The sequence below is a fragment of the Symsagittifera roscoffensis genome, chromosome 7 (genome assembly GCF_963678635.1).
Source record: "Symsagittifera roscoffensis chromosome 7, txSymRosc1.1, whole genome shotgun sequence".
In the NCBI taxonomy this organism is placed as follows: Eukaryota; Metazoa; Xenacoelomorpha; order Acoela; family Convolutidae; genus Symsagittifera; species Symsagittifera roscoffensis.
This window is the reverse complement of record NC_087068.1, coordinates 31,112,000-31,139,132: the sequence shown is the minus strand read 5'-3', so window position 1 is coordinate 31,139,132 and position 27,133 is coordinate 31,112,000. Positions and strand designations below refer to the sequence as shown.

The following is a 27,133-nucleotide window of genomic DNA, read 5'->3' as shown; positions in this document are numbered from 1 at the left end:
TACAAAATTTTTACTTCCCAAATGCACCAATTTGGATAAAAGTACTATGCAATGATTGTATAGTATGTCAACTAAATAAACCTTACCCAAATCAAAAACAAATAGCACAAAAACAAGATTTTAAAGGACAAAGTTTGTACTTTAATCACCGTATCTCATTTGATACTAAAGGCCCAATTTCACCCTCATCAGAAGGAAACTCCTACATTATGGTAATTGTTGACGCATTCACACACTATGTAGCACTTAACCCAGTACCACATTGTAATGCTTATTACGCATATACAACACTTTATGAACACTGGATAGCAAAATTTGGACTACCAGAAATTTTAGTCACAGACAATGGTACAGAATTCATAAATAATGAAATAATAACACTATGTCATTTATACAACATTAAACACAAACCACGTACATCTCATGCACCTTGGACAAACGGCTTAGTCGAAGGTATGAACCGTTCACTACAGGAATATCTTAGATGTATCATCAACGGAAATGATACAAAATATACCGAATGGTCAGCAGATGTAAAATTATTTCCCTTAGCATATAATTCACAAATTACGACAACTTTAGGAATGTCACCATATGAAATGGTTTTCAATCAAAAGCCACGCAAACCAATAATGTTTACAGCAAATTCCCATAAAAACGCACAAGGTTATTGTCAACCAAATAAAGACTCAATTTGTTATAACCTACCTTTACATACACACGATGAAGATCATTTTCATCACCCCCAAATTCTTAAATTAGCCTCCGGTACACACACCGAATGGATTTTAAATAGAGATAAGAAACACAATGAAATTTACCAGAAAATAACGAAAAAGTTATTACAAAGACAAAACATAAATGAACAAATCAATTCACGTTTTACACCAGCTTCCGATTTAAAAATTGGAACATTTGTTTTAATACCTAATTTTAATACTCAAAAAGGAATTTCTAAAAAATTACAACCCCTCCGAAAAGGACCCTACCAAATAATTACAAGACCCACTGATGTCACATATAAAATTACCGACTCCAATAAAAAAGTAATCGTTCAGCACCGAAACAACCTATTACCTTACTACCCAAAAGAATACGCACTCCGCGAATTAACCCAATTATATTCCTTCACAGGATTAAAAATAGTTCAAAACGAACCACATCTGAAAAATACAGAACAAACCGATAACCCCACCGAAAATCAAAACACAAAACCAACAGCTACCAAAAACACTACAAAAAATCTAGACCATAAAGAACCCCAAAAGCAAAGAAAAAATAGAAAAATGACAGAACAAATAATACCCCAAGAAGAAATAGACAAATCAGAACATAGAAAAACAACAAGACTCCGAAATCAACCACGTAAAAACTACAAAATGTTCATCCCCCAATCTAAAATATTAAAGAAAGTAGAATTTAAAAAATAAATTTAAGATTTTATACTTTACAATCTTGAAACCTCCGTAACATTTTTCATTTCCATTTTTCAAAATAACATGCTCACAAATACGCAATAATTCTAGTTCAAAATAGACCAATAGGATTCATCCAATCCGCCACTTTCTCTAACTCCAACTAAGATCAATTAGACGAATAATCTAGAACTCCAGGCACATCTCTAACTATAACTTTACAACCTCCAGGTCAAAAATAAGCAAACCACTCCAACTTGACAGCTAAAATAAATATCACCATAATACCGTACCCCTCCCTTATCAAATAACCCAAAGATCAACAATATTTCCCCAACTCAGACCACGAATACCCCCAAAACAAATTTGATAACTTAGCCTAAAGTAACAAAATGAAGATTTTAATTAGCCTAAAGTATAAAAATCTCACCATACCCCGGATCATTTGACAAACAAAAATAAAGAAAAAGACGACCTCCCGATCACCATAAAAATTGCCCCCAACACATTTTTACAAAACTCAACCCACTTGTCAAAAAACTAATAAATAATCCGACCACACTAGAAAATCGCCTCAAACAGCAAAAAATATTCGACCAAGAGATCATTTCTTAAATGCTTTTCTCTCAAACAGTTGCTCAAATACTTATAAATTTTAAACATTTTTTTTCAATACTTGAAGCTTTTATAATATTTCTTTTTGATATACTCGAATCTTTTCTAATAATCTTAATCATTTTTTGTAACATTTTTTTAATTTTCTACACAATACTCGAACTATTCCTCCAACTTTCCAAAACCCTTGAATATATCCACAGGTACGATTTTAACAACTTGTCTAAATGATACGAACAATTTTCAGTAGAACTGATATATTTTTATTGTTTGTAATTTTCATAACATTTCTATCATCCCTCATTTTGACCATATGTAAATGTATAAAGAAAGCAATCATCACATTTGCCCTAGCAACAATTTTCCTAATTATTTTTTTGGAAGAATATTATAATAAACACAAATTTTCTCACTAAAATAATACTTCAAAAAACTATCAAAAATTGCTACCCAACAGTCACAGAATCAGTCTTCACCGACATCATCCCAAGATAATCCAACACCACCTTCAACTACTCAAAATCCTCAAACATCTACACGAATTTCTTTTCAAGACAATCCATACACTTTTGAAGAACGGCACGCTCGTTTATCTGAACCACTAGAACCAGTTCAACGACAAGCATCCCTAAGTGAACCAACATATAATCTTTACCCAACACTACCACAAGAACTAAGTAGAATACGAAACCTTAGTCAAAACCAAAACACAACAGAAATAAATAGACAAATTATACATCCTCGACGAAATAGAAATTTTCAAACTCCCCGAGTTCATTTTGATATACCTCAATCCCCAACACAAACCACTCCAGAAAACACCACTGGTATCACACCAGAAACTCCTACACTTTTTTCACAACGAAGCACTTCAAGTCTACCTTCAGATTACTTAGGTTCAACACCAACATCTGAACAAATACGAGAAAATCCTTTTAACCCCCCAAACCTAACATCACGACTGCCATATTGGACTACACATTCATTCACACAAGGTGAACCAAATTTAGTCAATGACCCCATAGACATTTCTACAGATACAACATCTTCATCACTACCAGAAACATTATCACTACCATCAACACCATCAATAAGCCAGTTTTCACCACTACCCTTTAACTTAAATTTTCCAAATAATCTCGACGCCAGATATCGAGAACAATCATCAATAAATATTCCTTTAAGATTAGATTGGAATACATTCACAGCACCTCCACCATTATTTGGACAACATCAAGAAAGTAACCGCCTTCATAACTGGGCACTCAATAGATTACAATATCGCCAGGATATTCACAACGATATCCGTGATCACAATATTCAAATACTCCAACAAAACAGTTTACAATTAAAATTTGAAATCACAGTTAAATTAAACAACATTACTCAACATCCCTACCCATTAAATCCACCAAACATAACAGCTCAATCACTACCACCACCGTTTATAACTACTGAAGTAATATATAAATACGACAGATATACCAAAAACACAATTGGTTACATTACATTTTACAACCCATACTCAGGATTATCATACACATGTATATTCTAAAATTATTAATTTTTTTCCAACTCCTTTTTCCAATAACCTCAAATCAAAACATAAACCCTTCCCCCCGTACAGGACCACAAGATTTATTAGTAACACATTACGATTGCGAAGAAAATGAACAAAAAACACTACACAAATATGCAATAAATCAAGTATCACAATGTGAAACAGAACCACAAGCTATAGAAACCACAAAAGTAATAGCAACACTCTATTCAAAAGCCCGAGCAACAACAGTTACAGGTTATAAATTCACAGCGACATTTTCCGAAAAGAAAGTACATTGTTCACAAGTCTCCAACGGCAACAAAAACCGACTTGACCATGAATCATTCTATCAAAGTAATATAGAACGTCTTTTACATCTCAATCCCGACGATTGTAAAAATGAATTACTTAGACTAAACATCACACAAAATAAAAACTCCGCAAGAAAGTTAGTTAACTTTCAAGTTTTTTCCGACTCTGTACATCAATCACAACTTGAAAGACACCAAGGACATATAAAACTAGACGAAAATTACCCGTATAACGGCGCACACGGACGATTAACCTATGACCTACATGATAAACATTGGATACCACACATTGGTATAAATAACCCATCAAACTGCAAAGCAGACACGAAAAATAAAGGATACCAAGAAATAATGTTTTTCGATTGGAAAATACAACTTGAAAAAATACAACTCACACGAGATTTATCTGATAATACAATGATCTATCAAGGAATCCGACTACCTTGTAAAAATGATCAAGGATATTGCGACCCAACAACAAGAACACAAGCAACAATTGTTTGGTTCCCCGAAGATACATGTACAACATTTCAAGTAGAAAAAATACACGCTCGTATGATAAAATTTCACGAAAAATATTTCATACAATCAATTCCTTATGATAAAGTCCATCCATCACAAAAACTAAGTTCTAATTTTAGAAACATTGACAATATAGAAAATAAATTGACACGTTTTCAAATATATCAAGAAACAGAACTTGCATGTAAATACAGGAATCCACTTCACAGAACACAATACTCTGAAATATTAGTTGAATACGAAAAAGGATTCGACATGACCACTGGAAAAGTAAAAATCGACCCATATGCCACAGGTCATCCTCCAAACGAAGGAACATCCTATATACCAGTTAATTTTCAAAAAAGCAACGGACAACCTGGTGGACATCTAAAACCTTATGACACCAGAAGCACACGCTTACAAGAATTATCACTAATGAATACTACATATTTCGGTAATATCCACTATGATATTCATTTGGATATGAAACTAGACTATACAATTAGCCGCATTTTTCAAGAAATGTCACTCTCCGAATTAGAAACACTACACCAACTATGTGAATTAGAACGAACACAAATATTACAATCACTTGCACTAGCAGTATTAAAAATACCCTACGCAGGATACTTATTATCAGGAAATAGATCAAATTTTTTAGACTACGAAGGAAACATCTTATGGTTTTATACTTGTACCAAAAAAGTATCACCACTATACGTTTTTGAAGATAAACGATGTTATAAAAGAATCCCTATCTTTTATAAGAATAAAGTACATTTCGTGGATACACTTTCACGAAGAACCTATTTCTGGGATACCGCAGTCCCATGTGGATCAGAAAATAGCCACAATGTAGTACAACTAAACCCTGATGAAAATAAATATTATCTTCTCACTCCATATCCCACATTAATGCAATCACTCAAAAAATTTTCACCAGAAAGCATTCGCGCTATCGCTCGAAACCCAAATATAGACTTACAATCAATAGGAATCTATTCAAAATCAGATATTCAACATCACATTAGAACACAGCAATTCCAAGAATTATTAACACAAATGGACACTATACAAAGACAATCAATTGACCAAAATCTACGCAAACTTGCAGAAACCGCAGGTTTTGCCGATATCTACACACAAGACTATAGCGGATATTTTAAAGACATTAAAGATTATATATATCTAAACGGCGAAAAATACCGTCCCCAAGATATATCACCAATCAACATTTTTAGCTTTGTTACACTCAAAAATGAGATCCTCGATTTTCTAGGATGGCCCTACTACATCTTAGAAAAATTGACTATTTTATACGCAATGTTTAACTTTATTGGATTTCTTTTCTCACTCTTAAAAGGAATCTACAATACATGTGCTATACACACACAAGTAAACAGACAAGCAAGCGTAGCACGCATACTCTTTGCAGGATTTTTTGGAATCTTTTCCACATCTATAAACAAAATTCTTTTAGACGCACAAATAAAAGAATATAACACAAAAATAACAACACGACAAAATACATACGACGAAGAACATAACAATGTCGACACACAGCCAACGGCACCACAATTACCACCCCTACCAAATAACCATCCACTATCCCTAGTCCCACGAAATTTTCGAAATTTAGCAATCACACATAATCCAAATTTTCGACTCAATACATCACAAAGTCCCGTCCAACATATAATGACACATCAATCACAAGATGATAATACTTATGAACAAATTATTGAACAGCCCCATACCACCGCTTTTCAATCTCAAAATAATCATTTTTTTAGCCCACGATGAGCCGCCAACTTGGATCACTACATCGATCAAATTCCCATCCAACCAATCTTACCTCTTCAATCCCAATCATACCACTTTTTGCTTTTCCGCCACCCGATTTTCCATCTAGCAATGTAACATCAGGCATGAATTCCGACACTAACTCACATATTTCAGTTTTATACTCCATCTCACAGCTAAATAACCCGAATATTGAAACCCCCGATGAATTTGCCGACTCAGAACCGTCCCCATCCAATAATTTTCATAACCCTTCTAATTTTTCTCAACCTCCTTTTCAACCCATATTGTCAAATAACCCTGACCCAATCACTCCCACACCCTCTTATGCTTCCCAAGTTACCCCAACCTACTCCTCATACCATTCTGACCAATCATCTCATTCTCCAGACACCCCCCGAATCTCCCCAGAGCTAGATAATTTTATTACCCTCCAACAACAATCCTACCACCTTAACACCCCGACCATAAACCAAATCTCCTCCACTACAGATCCATCCAATCCCCCTACACCCTCTACAAATTATACTGAATCATTAACACCATCATCCACATCCACTATATCTTCACTAAACACTAATAGAGCTTACCGCACTTTTAAAAGAAAATTCCCCAACAATCCTTTCCCAGCAAAACCAGGAACAGCCCGTGAATACATCAACCACCCCCAGCATACTAACACTAAAGAATTTTTAGCTATCACTCTACCCTCATTTCCACAATACACCTTAAACACCCCTCACGACGCTAACGAAACACGCAACTTTGTAGATGAATACGTTTTAATGCCCACTCTCTCTTGGACCTCATACTATCATTTCACTAACCCTCTTTGTTTACCTTTATCCAGCACTTCCATCGATATAGAACGAAATAAAGACATGCTATATCGACTAACTACACCACTAACCGCTAGACAGTTTACTTACGTTGGATACAAAAAATCACTAAAAATACACACTGCACCTAGAGCTAATGAATATACACTAGAATACTACGATCACAACATCATCAGAGCTAACCAAGATCAATTCTTAGACGAAGATCGCTTCGCTAACCCACAAATCACCGAGAAATTTTTCATCAAGACACCATATGTATTTACACTAAACATCTTCGACCGAAAGTTTGACCACATTATTTCAGAAGCACTAACAAGCACACAAGCATACGAAAGTTTTAAAGAACGCTTCCAAATCTTTTCACTAACCTTTCATTTCCTTGCACCACACGAAAGAGATTTGCACTGCTCACACGATATTATGTTGCGCACTAAACAAACACATACATACAGTTACTATCGTTTCATCCAAAATCACTTTGACCTCCACACACCCTCTAGACAACCACACCATCGTTTTCAATTCATCAATTCAAAATACACTTCACCATATTTCCTAAATTTCACATATTGTATTAAAGACACTAACCTCCATGGTATTCTTCGTAATTATGACCCCATAACCCAAATGTATATTTTCTGCCCCATCACCAAGACCTTCAACGCCGAAGAATCCCGACCCTTCCTTATCCCGCACGAGTTTGTACAGCCTATAGAAATCCCAATTTTAGAATTCATCCACAACACTAAATTTAACCACAAATTATATAACTTAATCCAAAACACACCTTATGAGTTTGCAGTAGGCACTGAAGAACTAACCACTATTAAGGCACTTCAATTGCTTTGGCCACTGCTTCAGACTAAAAATATCATCCGCATTCTAGCTAAACTACTAACAACTTCAGAACTAATTCACGACATCTTCCCCCACGGTTTTTTCCCCGACGACTAACAGGTAAGTATGAATTAAATGAATATTACTAACTAATTACAGTATTAAAAACTCACCATTCTTTATTCATGTTTTCATTAGATTTTTAGCTTTCATCCGACAATCACCTACAAAAACTACAAAAGAAACAATAAAAATCACAATTTTCATCAAACAATTTTAAAATTCTATTAATCTCTTACACTTATAAATTTCTAAATTTAATATCAATGCAGTAAATTCATCTATAATATTTTCCCCCAAAGCAGTAAATCTAAATATGATGAAAATTTGTATCTTAAAATTCCCCCATAACCAGCAGTAAAATTCCAAATTCTATGCAATAAATTAATAAAATGCAATCGCAGTACTAACCTTTTGATATTTTCATTTAATCGCACAGAAATTCTATCCACACTCGCACAGCTCGCCCACGAAGAATTGTTTAAAATAATGAATTTAAGTTTCAAGTTTTCACACTCAACAACTCTAACATATAATAACATGTTTCAAACTTTCCTTTAACCCGGTTGGAAAGGAATCATATACTAAACAAAACTAACCAACGCAGCTTACTAAATACCACAAATCATAGAATAACAGCATGACTAAGAAAAGGAAACCAACGGTACCCAAACCGGATTAACCCAGTTTAAAACTGGATAATTTATTCTTTTGAAGACTATTACAAAGTCTTAGAAAGAAATAATAAAACACAAAAAAGTCGAAAGACAAACCCATACCACAAACAATTAGCTTTTTGGAAAAAGTACATAACCAACAAGACATAAGTAAGACCACAACAAACCCAACATAAAACGTTGTCACATAACAGGACCCCTCACAAAAACCGCATGAAATCATACTCCCACACCTGGCCTAACCCACCAGGAAGGACGTCCTGAGCATGCTCTATAGCCGGCCTAACCCACCGCGCTACATCCACGCTTTGTGACCACACCTTTATTTTTAATAAGAGCTACTCAAGGGTGAGTAACTCTTCAAAATAACCGAACTAAAACAAAAAAGCTTTTGTGAAAACAACTAACTAAAATCATTATTAAAAAATATTAAACTAATAAAAGTTTTATAAAATGTAAAATCACATGATGCAATATATAGATCAGAATACAACACCAAGGACGAACATCAAAAGACAAGACGACCCCACTACACTCGAGAGAGAATGACCAACTACAATCGATATGCCGCTCACAATCACAACTCAAAGGATTTAGAGTACGACTTGACCTCGCAGAAAAGGACTTCATTGAACCAGACCAATGACCACCTCGATGACCCAAGTGTACGTACAGATCCGAGTAACCAGGCATCCCCTCCACGCACAATCTCCACGCCATTCCCAAGCTAGATCAGACACAAAAGAAGTTCTCCGCGAAGAACAGAAAAACCTGACATAGCCAACCATTCTGAAATCAGAATTGATTTTGTCGCAGAGACTCAGTCGTTGTCACAAGAAGAACACAACGTCTTATGTCTCTAATTCCAGCTTCCTGGAACTTCCTTAACAAAAAGGAAACAAAAGAAAAATGATGTTCGCCAAATACCAACGTCCATCATCCACCCTTGAATTACAGAAGAACTGTTCTAAAAAACTCTGTAAAACCCGGATGGGTGGAACCTGATCTAAACTATATATTATGATTGGATAAATTAAATGTTTTACCAATGTAAAGTATTTAATATTAACCAATCATGATCCATCTAACTAACAACCCACTTATTTGTAAGTGCCGAAGTTACTTGTAATTTCAGCACCAGAGAGATTTAAATTTAACTTAGAAATTAGTTGGACTCTCCCGAGCACTTCAGCAGCCGCAATAAACCAGTATACCCTAGATCTATTGAGCCTAGCAGAGACTAGTTAAACAACCTGAGACTAGATAGTATAAGAGTAAGATTAGGATCGGTATTAGACTAAGAAGTTGCACGAATCTATCCGGCCGAAAATAAGATAGCGTGACGAGCAGACGGTGTACCCTATCCGAAATTACTCTATGAGTTATACACTCCAGTCCTAACTCACCTCCCTACCCCCTCCATATCTCCCTTCGAGTAGCCATTGCACCCAATTTAACTATTGCAACGTTCTAGTTTTGAATATTTGCAGGGTTTTAGAAAATCTAGGCTCCTACTCATAAAAACTTAGTATAAGTCATCTATTATAATCCATTTTAACCCAATATAGTTCATTGTGTTCGATTATGAAGGATTAAATTGATAAATACTTAGTTTGTTTTATTATCAATTATTAATCCGTTAACATCGATAATTTTGCAATTTTACTGAGACAGACCATGAAAATCCTTTATAATCGATTATTACCCATGCAACCTCCTTGCGGGTATTGATGTTCTCTTTCACACAAAATTGTATCAAAAATTTGAAGATTTGTGTGCGGCTAAAAGCTACTTTTTGGAAAGTTTTGGCGTTAGTAAATCGCGGCCTATTTTTTGACTTCTAAAATTTATCTTACAGAATAAAAACAAAAAAGTTCTGAATTCACACAAAACACACCTTTTGATTTTTGTTCGAAAAGACTGTGCCTGGACTACTTTATGAACAAAAAATTTGTACTTTGCATGCAATTTTTTTATGACATTTGTTCTTCTCTGCCTTAATTTTTTTTGCGTCTAAAAACAAAGTCTTTTTTCTTTTAATATTGGAAGTTTAAAAAATGCTGGTGACACAATTTCTTAGTACGAAGGCTCAGGAATTCGACCCCCTGCCGACCCAAAGGGTCCCCCTTTGATACTTTTTAAGAAATCCATTTTTGGTCGACCGACCCTAAACTTTTTCTAAAGGCGCCGTAGGCGCCAATATATACTAATTTTGAGGGGGGAGCGCGCGCCGAACAAACGCAATTTTTCGGTCAAAATTTTCCAAAAAGTGCCTAAAACGCTTTTTTGGCCTGTTTTTTCAAAATTTTGCCTGCGGCGCAGAAAATTTCGCCAAAAGAGGGAAAAAGCGTGCTTTGGGAGAGCTCGAAAAATCAATTTGTTTGACCTAAAAAAAAGGTCGTCAAAACTTCGAAAATTGTTTGAAAATCCGCCCCCCCCTCGAGAAAATCCTAGATCCGCCCCTGTGACTAGCGAAAAACAGTGTCATCATTTCTTCTTTTCTTTTTTTTTGTCTCCAAATCCATTCATTACATTTGGGGCATCATATTTATGTAGATGAAAACGCAATTTTTTTTAAAAAAATGATTGTCATACAGTTTTCGTTTAATCTTTTTACGAGCTCCAATTGTAAAATTACATAACTAGCGTTTTCCGCATGTGAACATCAACCCGGGATTTGGCACTCTACTCCACCGCTTAAGATAAGACTGTAGCGAATCTCCGCGCAATCGAAAAAAAAAGTGGCACGATTCACAACCAGCACTAATTGAGAAAATGGCGTGACTCAAAAAACCCTCGCGACCACCGACCGAAATGGTGCAAATAATAGCCGCGTAAAAAACTGCGGATGTTGCAAAACACGGCTGCGACTGGTTGGACAATAATCTCCAAGTCCAACGCAACAGAGATAAAATGTTGCAACCGACGCAAAAGAAAATCAACTACAAAAATGCAAACTCGCAAGGAAGGAGAGAGAGACTTATTTCTCAACAAACCTGCTCAACCCGAAGAACAAACTGATATAATAGCCGAAAAAATTGAAAGGTTTTGAGCTCAGTCTGAAATGTTGAAAAGACATTGCTCAATACGCCTGCGCCTGCAGCCGCCGTTGAAGCGCCTGAAATTGTGAAAACTGAAAGAGACGCAAATCCTTTCGCTCTGCGCGTAAGAGGTATTCCAGAGAGCAAAAACAAAGAGAAAGGCCTCAGATTCCAAGAAGATCTTGCTGGCGTGAAAAAACTTCGAACTTTTTGACTGGCAGAGACCCAGTGATCGACGATGCCTACAGACTCGGTATGTGGAACAACGATATCAACAGACCGCTGCGAACGCTTCTAGTAATTCTCAGGTCGCAAATTGACAAACGGGTCATTTTATCTTCTCTAGTGAAACTGAATATTTCTGAGTTGTATAAAAATGTGTATGTTTCCCGTGATCTGTCCACTGTCGAGTACAGACGTGAATGCGAACTGTTGAAACTCAGAAAAGATTTCATCAGCTCTGGTGTTCCAAGAAACGCCCTTCGGTTGAAGGACAATGAGCTTCTGAGAAAAACAGACCAAGGACATTGGGTAACAGTTATTGATGCTGATATGGAAAATTGACTACCGCAAAAATCGCTTCCAGTCTCGTCAGTGATAAAATGTCTGTTATATAATGTGAGAAGCCTCCTGAATCAACAAATGCGCGTGACATTCGCCAACTTTGTTGCAAAGAGCAATTTAATTTTAATTTGTCTGACAGAAACATGGCTTACCGAGCAAGTCGATGACAGTCAATTATTCCTGCCCAGTTATGAGTTGTTTCGGTCAGTGCGTGCTAGTGCAGATCATATCTCTCGACATGGTGCTGTTCTGATTGGAGTGAGGCGGGACGCTCTCGCAGAAAGTCTGAGTGTTACTGATGAAGATTTCCTGGTTTCATGTACCGCCGTAGTAAATGGCTGCAAGCTGTTGATTGTTTGCTGCTATAATCCACCGGCTAACAGTGATTACAGAGTCTCTCTAGAGCAATGGACCAGTGTATTCAGTCGAATTAGATCTCTGAAAGAATCGTACAGCTTTGATGAACTGTTGTTTTGTGGAGATTTTAATTTACCATTAATCAATTGGTCTACATGCTTATCAGATGACTTCTACTCAGAACAGTTCTTGCTGATGACAGAAGGTATTGACTTGGTACAACAAGTCAGAAGCTCAACACGCAAGAGAAACACTCTCGATCTCTTCTTCCCTCAAGTTCCCGCGTCATTATCACATACCCTGTCATTGAAACTCTGGACTTGGATTTTCTTCCGCAGTATAGACGTATCAAAGTTCATGATGCAAAAACTTCCATGCACAGTTTTTGCTCTGGCAACTACGAACTTTTGATTTAGTTGATGTATGTCTCGCCTTTTTCTCCCTAGTGCTGGTCGGATATGAACATGTTGGTGAAGCAATGGTACGAGTGGGTAGACACTCTTCTGACCAAGTGCGTTCCAAGGCGAACAACTCATAGATCCAGTCTTGCTCCTTGGATCACTCCAACAACTTCAAATCTGATAAAGCGACTGGAGACTGCTTATCAGCAAAAGGGCACCGCACCCTGCACTGCAAGACATTGAGACTGAAAAGAGAATGCGACGCTGCAATAATCGAAGATCGAGTCAACTATGAAGAAGCTCTCGCAGACAGCAGAGCCCCTGACAAACTTTTCAAATATTATAACTCTTTACGGAGCAATAGTTTTCCTTCCAGTATCAAGTACTTGAGTGACACTGCAACACATTCTGCGGAACAAGCTGAGCTTTTCAATTCTTTTTTTGCCACAGTTTTCAACCAAGCCAGTGGTTCTATTCAAACGTTTCTCGTTAAAACTGACGTCATCATCAATGATTTTGCTATTGACGAAGATTTCTTGGTCACAGTTCTTGTTGATCTTGATGTGACAAATCAACCGGACCTGATAATATTCCTGCAAGAATATTCAAGCATACCTCTAATGATGTCGCTAAGTCCCTGAAAACTCTCTTTTACAAAATCAAGCATGCTGGCATATATCCTGATACCTGGAAAGAAACTGTAGTCACCCCAGTGCACAAGAAAGGTTCAAAAATGGAAGTGAAAAACTACAGACAAATCTCAATTCTACCAATCGCATCAAAAGTTCTTGAGAGATGTATTTTTGTTGCACTTTATGATCAAGTTTGGCATCATCTGCATCCATCGCAGTATGGATTCAGAAAATAAGATCTTGTATCACCAAGCTCCTGGAGTTTATCGACACAGTTTATTCAAACCTGAATCGTCGCCACAACGTTAACGTGATCTATACAGATTTTGAGAACGCGTTCGATAATGTTGATCATCAGATTCTTATTGCTAAACTGCACAGTTTTGGAGTACGAGGCAAACTGCTCAAGCTTCTAAAGAGCTACCTATCCAACAGAACGCAAAAAGTTCGAGTACGAGGGATGTTTTCTGGTTCCTTACCTGGGGCCAGTGGCGTGCCGCAAGGCTCCTTGTTAGGACCCCTCTTGTTTTTAATTTTTATCAACAATTTGCCTGATTCTTTACAGTGCTTCGGGCCATACCTTTGTGCTGATGATGCTAAGTTTCTTTGTGTAAATACAAACAAGGTGCTGATAGAAACAGATCTTTCCTACATTTGCAATTGGTCGCAACTAAACATGATAAAATTTAATGTTGATAAATGTGTGGCGATGAATTCTCGCGCTCGTCGAGTCTGAAAGACTGCCAATTTGTAGGTGCCCTAATCGTTTTTGCACTATTTGAACTGGGATACTCATAATGAAGAAAAGTGCAGTAAAGCAAATAAAGTGTTCTTCATGATGAAAAGAAATTCCCCTCACATTTCCGTGAAAAGCAACTTCAATCTATACAAAACAATGGTGCTGCCCATTATGATGTATGCGAGTTGTTGCTGGCATGCCTTGGTCCGGTCAGTGAGAAATCTCGAAGCAGTTCAGAAGCGAGTAACGAGGTGGATTCTCCCACATCGTAAAAATTACAAGGAGCGTCTATTATTTCTCAACCTTCTCCCTGTTTCGCTTTGTTTGCAACTCATGGATTTGCTCATGCTGTCAAAACTTATTGCTGGTTGCTTTGATTTTGATTCTTCGGCACATCTGGTATACAGAATGAACTTCAGACAAAATAAACTTGAATTCAATGTTGAGCGTTCTCGTCTATCAAAAGAAGATACCAACTTCTGGTGTCGTGCACCGCAACTGGCGAACAAACTTCCTGCAGCGATAGATTTCTTTAATCCCATTGGTCTTAAAGGAAGATTTATTAGTTTTCTCTGGTGCTTCTTTAGTGAAAAATACAATGAGAAAATTTCGTGCTCCTGGAAGCTAGCTTGTGACTTTACTAAGAACGGTTGGCGTTTTTCTGTAAAAAGGTATCCGGGGGAAACCCCTTTATAACCATCGTTTTATAAGTTCCTTTCAATAATCATAATGATAATAACCGATGTTTTTGGTTTCTTTTTCACGAAAGCTGAACAGTTGCTTTAATTGATACTTAGAGTTTTTAAGCTTACATCATGCGTTTTTATAACTGTTCAGGCTTTTGGAAACTTCTGATTGAAATTTCAGGCCTGATCTCGTTGATATGTGTGGTTCAAAACTACTAGAAAACTAAAAGAACTCAACCGTGTACCAATCTGATTTTCTTAATGAAACCGATCTACTTTATTTTTATCGGACATCAACATCTGATAATTACACTTACACTCGATCTAAACTGCCAAACTCATGTTAACACAAGCAGCCACCAAAACTGCTCGTATCAAGGCGAAGCCTTGAAAGTTCCGACTGCTTTTTTAAGTCTATGCAAGAGTGTTTGCTTTAAAAAATAACGAAGAATTCAAAAAAGCAATTTTTTCGAGATTTTTTTCGTCGAAAATCATCCTTTCGCGCGCTATAAAAAGAACAAAATGATTACTTTCGCATGCAGGAAAGTATTGAAAAGACTAAAGAACTTGCCTCAGCTAAATTTGGAACAATTTCTAACACAGATTGAACCTCCGCTTACGCGTTAATAGGACAAAAATCCGGGGATGACCCCCATACAACAAAAATGCTTGTCCATACAATTCCATGCATGGGTTTTATGGAAATAAATGCTTATCATACAATTTGCTTTTGTGAAAATTGTATGATGAGCTTTTTTTCAATGCAAAAACTTCAAATTTGAGGAATTTTTTCTGTTCTCATTTTAGTCGCTACACCAGTCTTACGGCTTTTTTGCATGCAAAGTTTCAAATTTTTGCTTTTAACTTAGTCAACGCAGTACTGTCTTTAAACAAAAAACATAAAAAAATTAAGAGTCACACTGAAGGTTCTTTGTGATGGCAGAATTGGTACTTTTCAGATATAACCTAAAAATAACCGAAAAACAGGCCATGAGTTTCAGCGTCTGAGCTTTTTGAAGCCATCGTAGCCATATACAAAAAGTTGCTGTTCTGTTATAATTTTGAGTGAATTCAATTTTTATTTGACTTGGCATCCAGCAATAAGTTGTTATATCTGCAATTCAATGCCGTATAACCTGTTGGCTTTTTCTTTTGAGAAAACTTTTGGTATTCGTGTTCAGGGCAAATCACAAAAGCGAAACACATAAAAATAAAAAGGAAAAAATGCTTTTCAAACAAATCCTTTAGTATGGAAAAATAGCGTATCGTATAATTCCGTTGTATTGAAAAAAGCTTATCAAGTGATTTTCATACAATGTTTTTTATTCTATGGAATTGTAAAAAATTTTATGAAAAGTATTTTTTCTTTCATATGGAATTTTAGGATAAGCGTTATCGTCAACCCGGGATATTGCGCGTTAATTGTCCCAAGTCGGCAAAAAGGGCAATCTTTAATCCCCCATAACTTTGCGAAAGTTATCACAAGTGAAGTATTTTTTTAAATAAGAGCTCAAGACAAATGAACAGATCATTCAGAACAGATCATGAATACCTTCTGAATGATGTGCAAAATGGCTCGTTAAAAAAATCGAATTTGATCTAGGGAAAAAAACCACCTAAGCAAAAATATTTCTTCAAAAGTTGGAACAACTTTTTTATTTGACTTGGGTTTTTTTTTTTATTTTGGCTAAAACATAAAAAAAACCCAAAAAACCGGTCTGATAAAAAAATTCAAAAACACATTAGTAAAACAGTATCTATTGTTGATACAGAGTTTTTAGAAATTAACTTCATGAAAGTATCGACTGCAAAAGAAAATTTTGGAAAGCATTCATGAAGAATTTGGGAAAACCTGCAATTGATGTATGATTTTTTTGGAAATTGGACTAAAATCGGCCAACAAGGGGCTGTCGATTATCTGCCTGGGTTGACGTCCATGCAAGAAAACTTATACAATTTTATGCAAGAATCTATGTGAGAAAAGTTTATCATACAATTACCATGGCAAAAAATTGTATCAGAAACACTTTTTCAATCGAAATTAACCTAATTTAATTTAAAACTCACATAACATTAAAGCTTTTTTTGTTACATGAGAGAAATTTCAATGCCAAAAACTGTTTTTTCAAAAAAATTTAATCATTCATTTTTTTATATGAAAATTGTATCAGGCATTTTTCATAGAAACTTTTTAAAAACTTTGTTAAAAATGAATTTTTTTGTTCCCTACTTGCTTCTGTGCTCAAATAAGTTTTTTACAAAACAAATTGCCAGCTAAACTTCATGTTTTGTGTCTATAAGGTAGTGTAGGCTCCAGCAAGTGAAAAGTGAGGAATATATATGCTTGGGGTTGGTTTTTTTTAATGCAGCTTAATTTCACAAAAGCTGAGACCCTATGGGTATGGATAAGGAACTGCTTGGATTGGCAAATGTTTATGCCTGCACTACAGGGTGTTTTCAAAATGTATTTTTTATAATTCCTTTGTCATTTTACAAATATGTTGGGTACTGAGAAGATTTTTTTGCAGTTGGCAGCAAAAAATTGCCAAAATCTGATGGTATAATGCAAAGTAGTTGGATTATTTTTTGTTCACGCATGTTTTTGCGGTTTATTGAATTTTCATTGAATTTTGTGCTGAGCAAGTTTTTATTGTAGTAATTTCTAAATGAAAATAAATAAAATGAATTAAAACAGAATTTTTTAACTCATTTTTCTCAATTTCAGTTGTGTTCGGCCAGAAAATGATGTAGACAAAAATTGTTTGGAGTTTGCTTAAAAAGGGTCAATTTTTGTGATTCAAAATTAAAGAAGTAAAAAGGGCCATTTGATCTAAGAATAACTACAATTGACTCTGATACCTCCTTTCAAGCTATTTTTTCCTGATCAGTTTTCGGCCAAACTCAATAAATTTTGAGGAAACAAGTTTGAAAGTTCTGTTTTACTTCATTTTAGCCGGTTTTTGTAAATCAATACTATAGTCTCTTGTGCAGCACAAAGTTCAGTGAAAAGTCAATAAACAGCAAAACACGCGTGAACAAAAAACAATCCAACTGAATGAAATACATCATCAGAGTTAGGCAAATTTTTGCTGCTATCTGCAAAAGTTTTTACTTCAATACGGCAAATATTTCTAAAATGCGAGAAGATTTAGAGAAAAACCGTTTCTAATTTACCCTGTAGAATAATATTCAGATGACATCGCTGCTCGAACATTATTTGATACTTTCAAAACGCGAATTTTTTATGCATGACAAATCATCCGCACTCGTAACCGCATCGAGTTGAATTGAGGCCAACTATAATTGGTCATATTAATTCTACTCAACTGTTAATTAACACTTGTATTTGATACTGGCAGTACAAAAATTATAGTTTATCAAAAAAAGATTGTACAAAACTATTCGAGACCAGTTTTGGGCAGTTGAAAAATTCAAGGCTTTGCCCTGATATACGAGCATTTTTCATATGCTAAGATAAATCTCAATCTATAAAATAAAACACGCCGCTTTTCACAACATCTGAACAGACCAATTAGAATTTTTTCTAGCAAGTAGAAAACTTTTTTGCTGTATACAAATCAGTGGCGAATTTAAAGGGTCTCCCTTTGGTATCATTTTATGACAACCATTTTAGGCGGACCAACCCAAAAAAGTTTCTAAAGGCACCTAGGGCGCCAATATACTTTAATTTGAAGTGAAGCGCGCGCCAAAAAAACGCAATTTTTTTAGTCGAAATTTTTTAAAAAGTGCTGAAAAACGCCGTTTTTGGCCTTTTTTCTAAAACTTGCCTGCGTCGCAGAAAATTTGGCCAAATTAGGGTCTTTATAGTGATTTGAAAGACCTCAGAAAATCAATTTGGTCGACCTAAAAAAAAGGTCCACAAAAAAAGGTCGACACTTTCCTCAGGTGTTTGAGGAAAGTGATAAACAATAACCAAATTTGATATCAACGGTCTACATTTCCTGGGGACAAACCTACGTTGTTTTAATTGAAAGTCATTGATGATACAACACCTATAGCGCTCAAAAAGACAATCCGACAAAAAAAGTAACCCACGTTCAAAAACCGTAAGCTAAAAGCAAAACAGCAATTCCAGCACAAACTAGAAAAAAAAACAACTTTGTGCGCAGCAGGGATGGATCTAGGATTTTCTTGAGGAGCGAAGGGTGGATTTTCAAAATGGTTTTTAGATCGACCAATTTGATATTTTCCGAGCGCTCCCAGAACACTATAAGGACCCTGCTTTGACCAAAAAATGTTGCGCGGCAGGCAATTTTTCTTTTAATAAAAGGTCAAAAATGCCGTTTTGAGCATGTTTTGGAAAACTTTGACAAAAAGTCGTTTTTTTTTGGCGCGCGTTCTTCAAAATTAGTATGCATTGGCGCCGTTGGCCCTTTCGAAAAATTTTAGTGCTGGTTGGTCTAAAAATGAATATAAAAAACAAATTAAACCAAAGGAGGGACACTTTGGTTGGTGAGGGGTCAAATCCTCCCCCCCCCCCCCCACCCTGTTGCGCAAACACTTCAGCGTACCAAATAAGAAAATGAAGGTTTTTGAAAATTTTGAGATCCTTTTCCATTGAACAAGACTTCAATTAGGAATTTTTACAATTGAAAGGAAAGACAACGCCGTCAAGAATGAACCCAAAGAACAACAAGACTCCTCGTATCAAAGCGAAGCTTTCTTAGTCCTATGGAGCAGTGTTTGCTTAAAAAAATCATCAAAGCAATTTATTAGTGCGCTAATTGTCACTTAAACGCTGGCCTTCTTATATAGGAAAAATCTGTGTTTTTGTGTTTTCGGATTTCAAAGTACAACTCACAAAATTTTTGTTGTATGGAACAAACGCTTACCATACAATTTCATACTAAAGGAAATTTGTCATCCTAGCTTCATACAATGTTTGTGATTAATACCATGACAAAAAGCTTGTAATTTAACTCGAGAGTTTTGAAAAAATGCTCATCATAAAGTTTCATTGTAATGTAAAAATGCTTATCAATCATTTTATGCAATTTTATCATTCTTTTTACAAGTATTTTTGTGAAGCATAAAGTTGTTATAGTCTTCTTTCAAACCACTCCTGCCTCTAATGACAATGAACTCTGAAGTTTGTTCATCCTTGTAACAAATTATGAACACTATTTTCATTTCAGGCACTACGAAAACCTACAGAACCCAACTAGACAGATCTACAGTTTCTACTGTGCCAAAGCAGCAAACAGAGGCTACGAACACATTGAGGTTCAAGTCTCTTCGGACGAAGAGAAATACGTCAAGTGGTCCGAGAAACTGGTAGATTTTGGAATTGTGGGGGCTAAGGGGTTTCCCTCAAATGAATATTCCCCGGAAGAACTGGAACAGAAGAAAAAATACATCCAGCCCATTTTCGAGGCAATTAAGGATGACATACCTGCATGTAAGTGTTGTTTTTTTTTCTTCAAATTTTGATTGAAACCGGAAAAAATGCAGGAAATGTATTGGCTCCATAAGTAAAATGAGTCGGCCTACTTTTCAATTTTCAACTCCTTCCTTATTTTGTAACTTAAAATTGTTTTGGTCAAAAATGCAACTTTTAGGTCAAAACTTTGTCTACTCAAATTTCCGCCGTTTGCATTGGGAGGGGGGATTAAATAGTTAACATCATATTCAACCGCCCAAAACAGCATTTTAGCCCACTAATTCATCAAACCTTTTTTCTAAAATCTTTTCTTATTCCCGCCTCGACAAAAGACCTAGATCTGCCTTCTATAGTCGTAGATTAGGAAATTATGACGGTGAGCTCGAAGGTACATTTTTGCTTCACAGCCCAAAATGAAGAACAGAATAGTTAATTTTTTGTTAGGAAAAAAAACAGCATTGACTACCATATTTTGAATATGGTAGCCAATGCTGACTTATTTTAAAACAGCCTTCAGAAGCAAAATTGGAACAAGACTGCTCGTATCATGGTGAAGCCATGAATGTTCCGACTGCCTTTTAAGGTCTATGGAGCAGTAATAATAACATGAAAAATTTAAATGTAATAAAATTAAACTAAAATTAAAAAACAAAAAATATCCGCCCACACGCCTCATTATATATAAAGTGGTAAATCTTGCTCCTATTAACAAATAAATTATGGCATATAAGCTTCCTTGAACCAATTTGGAACGATTTGTAATATGGATTAAATCTCCGCTTACGTGTTAATAGCGCGAAAAATATCGCGCGTTAATTGTCCCGAGTTGGCAAAAATGGCAATCTTTAATCCCCCATAACTTTACAAAAAATGATCACTAGTAAATTATCTTTTCAAATTTAAGCCCAATACAACAATACCTTTTGAATGATATAGAAAAGATCGGTCGAAACTGGCTGGTTAAAAAGTCGAAATTTGTCAGAAGAAAAAACCCACCCCGAGCACAAACATTCCGTTACTTTCATTACGAAAGTCAGGTCAATAAACCTCGTACCTTCGAATTTTGCTGACATATTTTAAACAACCTTCAGAAGCAAAATTGGAACAAACATCGTTATTTTTGGCACATTAAAAAATTAGTTAAATAGCGAGGAACCGCAAAAGTTAAGATACAATTTATTTACTGACGTTTTTGGGATGCATATTTTGTAGAGAAAGGTTGTTAAAAAGGAGAAATCCCATAGCTCCAATTGTTCATAGGGCCAAAACGAAAAACATTTGCTGAATTTTTTTTTAAAATTTTGTATAGTTGAAATTTAAGCCTACCAATAGATGCGTTAATTGTTTATTGCGCAAGCAGCATAATAGCAAGCGGTAGAATAGTGACCTCGGCAGTCGTACCAATGAGTTGATAGCTTGCTAACAAAGCGTCGGACTCTAAAAGAAATTTAGACCCACAGCCTATTTTAAATCGAGAGTCGACTAAAATAGTCTTTGACCAATTGAAAAGATTTGGGACGTAAGCAACAGCATTTTTAATATGAGACCTATGGGACTGATTTTCATTTTGGGATTTTAAAATAAGCACTATAAAAACTTGCTAAGATTTTAATCAACTTGAGAAGTGACCGATATGCCTACACTTTTTTCTTGATTTTGAGTCGCTAATTTTAGCAAACCAGATTGAAAATAAATGATCTTTTTCATTTCAAGGATCTGAAATGTTTATTTTGAGCCTTTTAGCATGATTTTTTAACATCAAAAGTGAAAATGAGGTGTTTATAGCTTATTATTTTTGACAAATTGACACATAATTGACCAACAGGCGTATAAAAACGCTTAAGCTAGGCTTTACTAGCGTCCCTGGCTGAGTGGTTAGTACGTGAGAGTCATAATCTTTAGATCGCAGATCGGATCCGAGACGTAGCAGAGATTTTGTGGCGTTGTGGCGCATCGGTAGTGATGGTGCCCAGGAATCATATAATTGAGGGTTCAAATCGCACGTGCGCTGCTATTTACAAGTTGAGCTTTTGTTAGATAGCCATATCTTAATTAACCTTAAATAATTAACCTCCGGTTTAGGCCTCAGGCTGGTTATTAAAAAAAAGACATTTGTTTCACGCATTGGCGACAAGTATTAATGATTCACACTCATAGTACAATTAAAGGCGCTGATAATTCCATCTGAGCAAGCAGTCGGTATTCACCAAGTCCAAAAACCGGCATGCTAAAAAAACTAAATCCGTAGAAATGACCCGGAACGTAGTCGTGTTGGAAGGTGAGTTGAAGCAGTGAACGTGGGTTGAAACGGTGCGACCATAAGGAGGCTGCAGTAAAATCTTGCTTCACTCTTTCCCACAAGAACCTGAATTATCAAACTGCATTTTAATTTCTATGAAGTGGTTTGAATTAAAATAGTTGATGAAATTTTCACAATAGAGAAAAAATTTTATGAAAAAAATAATTTTTTTTAAAGCAAGCCCTCTCAGCCACTACGTTAAATTCAAGGTATTATATTTCGTCTATACCAAAGTGTTAAATAGAACCAATAGCATATCTCAATCCAATTTGGAAAGATTTCCGAGAGGGATTGAATCTCAGCTTACGCGTTAAAAGCACGAAATATATCGCGCGTTAATTGTCCCCAATTTGCCGAATTGGCAATCCTTAAACATCCATAATTTTAAAAAATTATCACAGGTAAAACAACTTTTCAAATTTGAGCTCTATACAGCTATAGTTTTTGACTGTAGAAAAACCACCCCAACCCAAAATAGTCGGAGTCAAAATGAATCAGTTGAACAATCTTTTACAAATCTATAGGGTACTTGAGGCATGTTTATAAAATTATAAGCACGTGAAACTAGTTCAACTCATGAATTCATGCGCCAGATATGAGATCATGGGCAAATCAACTTGGAAAATCAAATTCTGCCTCAACAAAACTGAAAACAAGTCTCAGAGTCAACAGAAAATGTCCAAATTTGCTTTTAAGCCGGCTTTTCCTATCGTGTTTAAAGAAAAGGTTGCATGTCAATTTGTGCCAGCTCAACTTGTCCGATTCCAACTTGCCCCAGATGACAACTTGTCCAATGCCATTTTGTCCCAGATAATAAACAAAGGAAACTTGCCCCAGATTCTTTGATATCCTCGTAGAACATAATGTCGGCATAAAGATGAAAGATATTTTTGTTGAACAATTAAGCTTGAAACAAAATGCGGAATCATTAAAACATGTGCTGAACCAAAATGAGTTCAAAGCATGCATGAAAAAATGAAAGCGGCAAAACTTCTTCAATGCAATTTTCATGTCGAGTTAAACATTTCAAAAGATTGATTGCTAATCTTGTAAGCTCCTATAGCAGAATTAATAGTGCACAAATCTCATAAACAAGAAGTCAAGAGTTCAAAACTTAAAGAAGTCAAAAAATATCAGAATGAAATTGATGAAATGGAAAACTGCAGGTACTGCCTCGCCCCTACAATTAAGGACATAATCAGCTGTTGCAGGGATCAAATTTGTTGTTTAGATACAAGTTAGAGCACCAACCAAAACAACTTGTTTTCCTTGAAGCAATGATCATCCAAAAAAATGAAGAAAAAAATGTTTTGATTTAATACTTTCCAAACTTTTTCTCGACACGTAATAAAAAAGTTTCTGTCGGCCAATTAAATTCGTGTTATCCAGTTAAAAGCACGAATTGGTTCAAAGCTCATTCGATTTGGTTGAAAAATTAGGTCTAGAGGTCAACTGAGAGCTCATCCTCACTCACTATCATTTCCATGGGAGGGGATCGAATGGGATAAGCTTATGTCTCTTTTGTACCTGTATTACTATCTTTAAAGGGGATATTTGAGTGGTCCATTTATTTTCCAACGAGGTATCTTTTTGTCGAAGTCTCTATCTTCTTCAATCGACTGTTTGCTTTTAGCTCTGTGCCCTGAACCTGGCCTTAGAGTTGACTTCTCCCTGGCAGAGAAAAACGAAAACTTCTTACTACAAATTCACTTTTAATAGCGCCGTTTTCAAAAAAAAAATTACTTTTAATAGCTCCTAAGGAGGCTGCAGTAAAATTCTGCATCGATCTTTCCCACATTTTTCCACATTTTTATAACTCAAATTTTTTGATGCGGTCCACTAAGAATTTATCAAGTTTAATCGGCTTGTCTTTGGGTATTAAATGTGAATATACTTTTTGAAACCAATTAAGCCGTAGTCCAAGGCTTCGATTGGACATATTGCTAACACTTTATGTTAGATTTTGAACATCAAATCTGATCCGTGCTGCAATAACGTTTCAAAAACATAGTTTCAAAAACAAAGTTGCCTTTTGTTTGTTTTGTCTGTTATCCGACGAGTCACTTTCTAAATCTTCTAATTTATGTTCGGAAGACCAATAAAGTTAAAGTTTGTTGCTAGCAAAATCAATAATTAGGACTATAATTCAGGCTCTGATCTCTATCAAAACATATACTGAATGGTATAAGAATAGAGCGCTCTTTGAAACATTCGATTAATTTACGATGTGACTGTGGTTTGAGTCATAAAACAATCGGTAGTTGCTTTTCTTTATTAAAAAAATACTTTACAATTTCTTGAGAGAACGCGGCTACATCTTGCAAGTGTGCAAAATTACCTTCCTTGGTTGGTCGATTATGATCAATTTAATTATTCTTCTCTTCTAACTACATTTCCCCACTAAGACACCTAATAAACAATAAGTGCCCTTGTAATGAACTAAATCGCATTGGTTAATCGTATAGAAATAATTGTGGTTTCTGCGATTCGCAGAGGATCTATAAAGGCTAAATCCAGCCTGTCGATCCAGCCAGTTTCTATTTTTTTTCCACATTCCAGGCTGCGTTATTTTATTGAACTAATCTCGTTTTTTTTCACTACTCAAAGCCGTTTTTTTATGCGTCAGAAGTTTTTTTCGTTGTACCACAGTTGCAGCCGAAATCGGTCATGATGTGGTAGACCTGAAGCTAGAGGTCAACTGAGAGCTCATCCTCACTCACTGTCATTTCCATGGGAGGGGATCGAATAAAAATATCACGATCAGAAACTGAAAGCCTAACCACTAAGCTAATTGCATAAGCGTATGCCTCTTTTGTACCTGTATTACTATCTTTACAGGGGATTTTTGAGTGATCCATTTATTTTTCAACGAGGTATCTTTTTGCCAAAGTCTCTATATTCTTCAATCGACTGTTTGCTTTTAGCTCTGTGCCCTGAACCTGGCCTTAGAGTTGACTTCTCCCTGGCAGAGAAAGACGAAAACTACTTACACTACTGGAAGTTCCCAGTTTCATGTGGAGCGGAAGCCGAGCAGAAAATAGACGTGGAGGTAATGCAAGACCAGCTGTACTGCTATGTACATGACGGGGATATAGAATTGGTCTACAAATCTGACAGACCCATTGGTAACAGCTGGGAAGGGGTCGACGGAAACCCTTCATCGGAAATGCAAAGTGGAGCTGAAATCATTTCATTCTCCACTATTGCGATGACGCTGATTCCGCTCGTTTTCTTTTATTTTCTAATTTGATCATGCCCAGAACTCTTATTACAGATAGAACTCAAATTACTTTGTATAATAACAATATACTGCTCGCATCAGGGCAAGGCCCTGAATGTTCCGCATGTCCTGTACTGTGTTTGAAAGAAAATGATGTATCAAATTTTAGTAATATGTCTAAACACAATGTCGAAAAAAGTTTAAAGTTTTCGTTTTTTAAAAAAAATTCTCCCCACACCCAATTTTAATTGGATAATTAAAGCTGTTCTTTCTCCCCAAGCCCCCCCCCCCCACCAGCGAAAAATATAATTTTCTGTTCACATTTTCCGATTGTTAAAAATTGGCATGCTGACTAATTACGTCATTACAAACAAATTTAGCGTTCATAACTAACCTTGTAAACCAAATTTTGCACCATAATATTGATGCTCGTGTGCGTGAGGCGACAATTCGTAACAGGCTACAATTCTTAACAGGCGACAATTCTTAACAGGCGACAATTCTAAACAAGCTACAATTCGTAACAGTAGATTGAGCGGGGAACACTGATTCACGCGCAGTATTCCTCTCGTGTAAAAAACGTGTAAAAATTGATATTTGTGAAGATTTTTGTTTTTTATATTTTATGAACCATCAACTTCTCAAAACGTGTCATAGTAACGGCCGTTTCAACAGTAAAACATTTTTGAGCGTTTAATTATTTTCAATGTTTCAGCACAAACCACGCGTAATATCTTAACGAGATTGATCGTATACAAGGCAAAACCCTGAATGTTCCGACTGCCACTTAACCCATACCGAATAGTTTTTAAGAAAAGAAAACTTTTAAAAACTAAAAACTTTGGACAATATCAAAGACCAAGTGTGAAAATTAGAGTCTTACGAAATTAACACGACCCAATATCTAGCCTCAATTCAGTTAAGAACAATTTTGTTGGGCATGATAATTCGGCACGCATGATAATTTCGCACTACGCTTTCAGAATAATGAATAAAATCTTCAAAACATGCAGAAATTAGTCAAGAGTAGGACCAAATTGGCAATTTTCAAGCTCCCAGAACGGTGCAAAAATGATAAATAAAACATTTTTTTAATATTCAATTTTAGAGGGTAAATAACTGAAAATTGACCCAACAAAAAACATCCAAGCTTAAATATTTCGGTTTTTTTCAAATATCGGAAGAA

General features: G+C 35.8%; 1 protein-coding gene across 10 annotated transcripts in view; it reads left to right on the top strand.

The window, feature by feature from the left end:
- The window catches only part of LOC134851708 (uncharacterized), a 37,795-nt gene extending 11,311 nt beyond the window's left edge, over positions 1-26,484 (top strand). For all 10 annotated transcript variants that reach the window (XM_063867922.1, XM_063867921.1, XM_063867919.1 and 7 more), the window contains 2 exons: positions 20,184-20,446; positions 25,652-26,484. In XM_063867922.1, coding sequence (XP_063723992.1) covers positions 20,184-20,446; positions 25,652-25,977 — 589 coding nt within the window. In that variant the 3' untranslated portion in view covers positions 25,978-26,484. The remainder of the gene's footprint in view (positions 1-20,183; positions 20,447-25,651) is intronic.
- Positions 26,485-27,133: the final 649 nt, after the last annotated feature.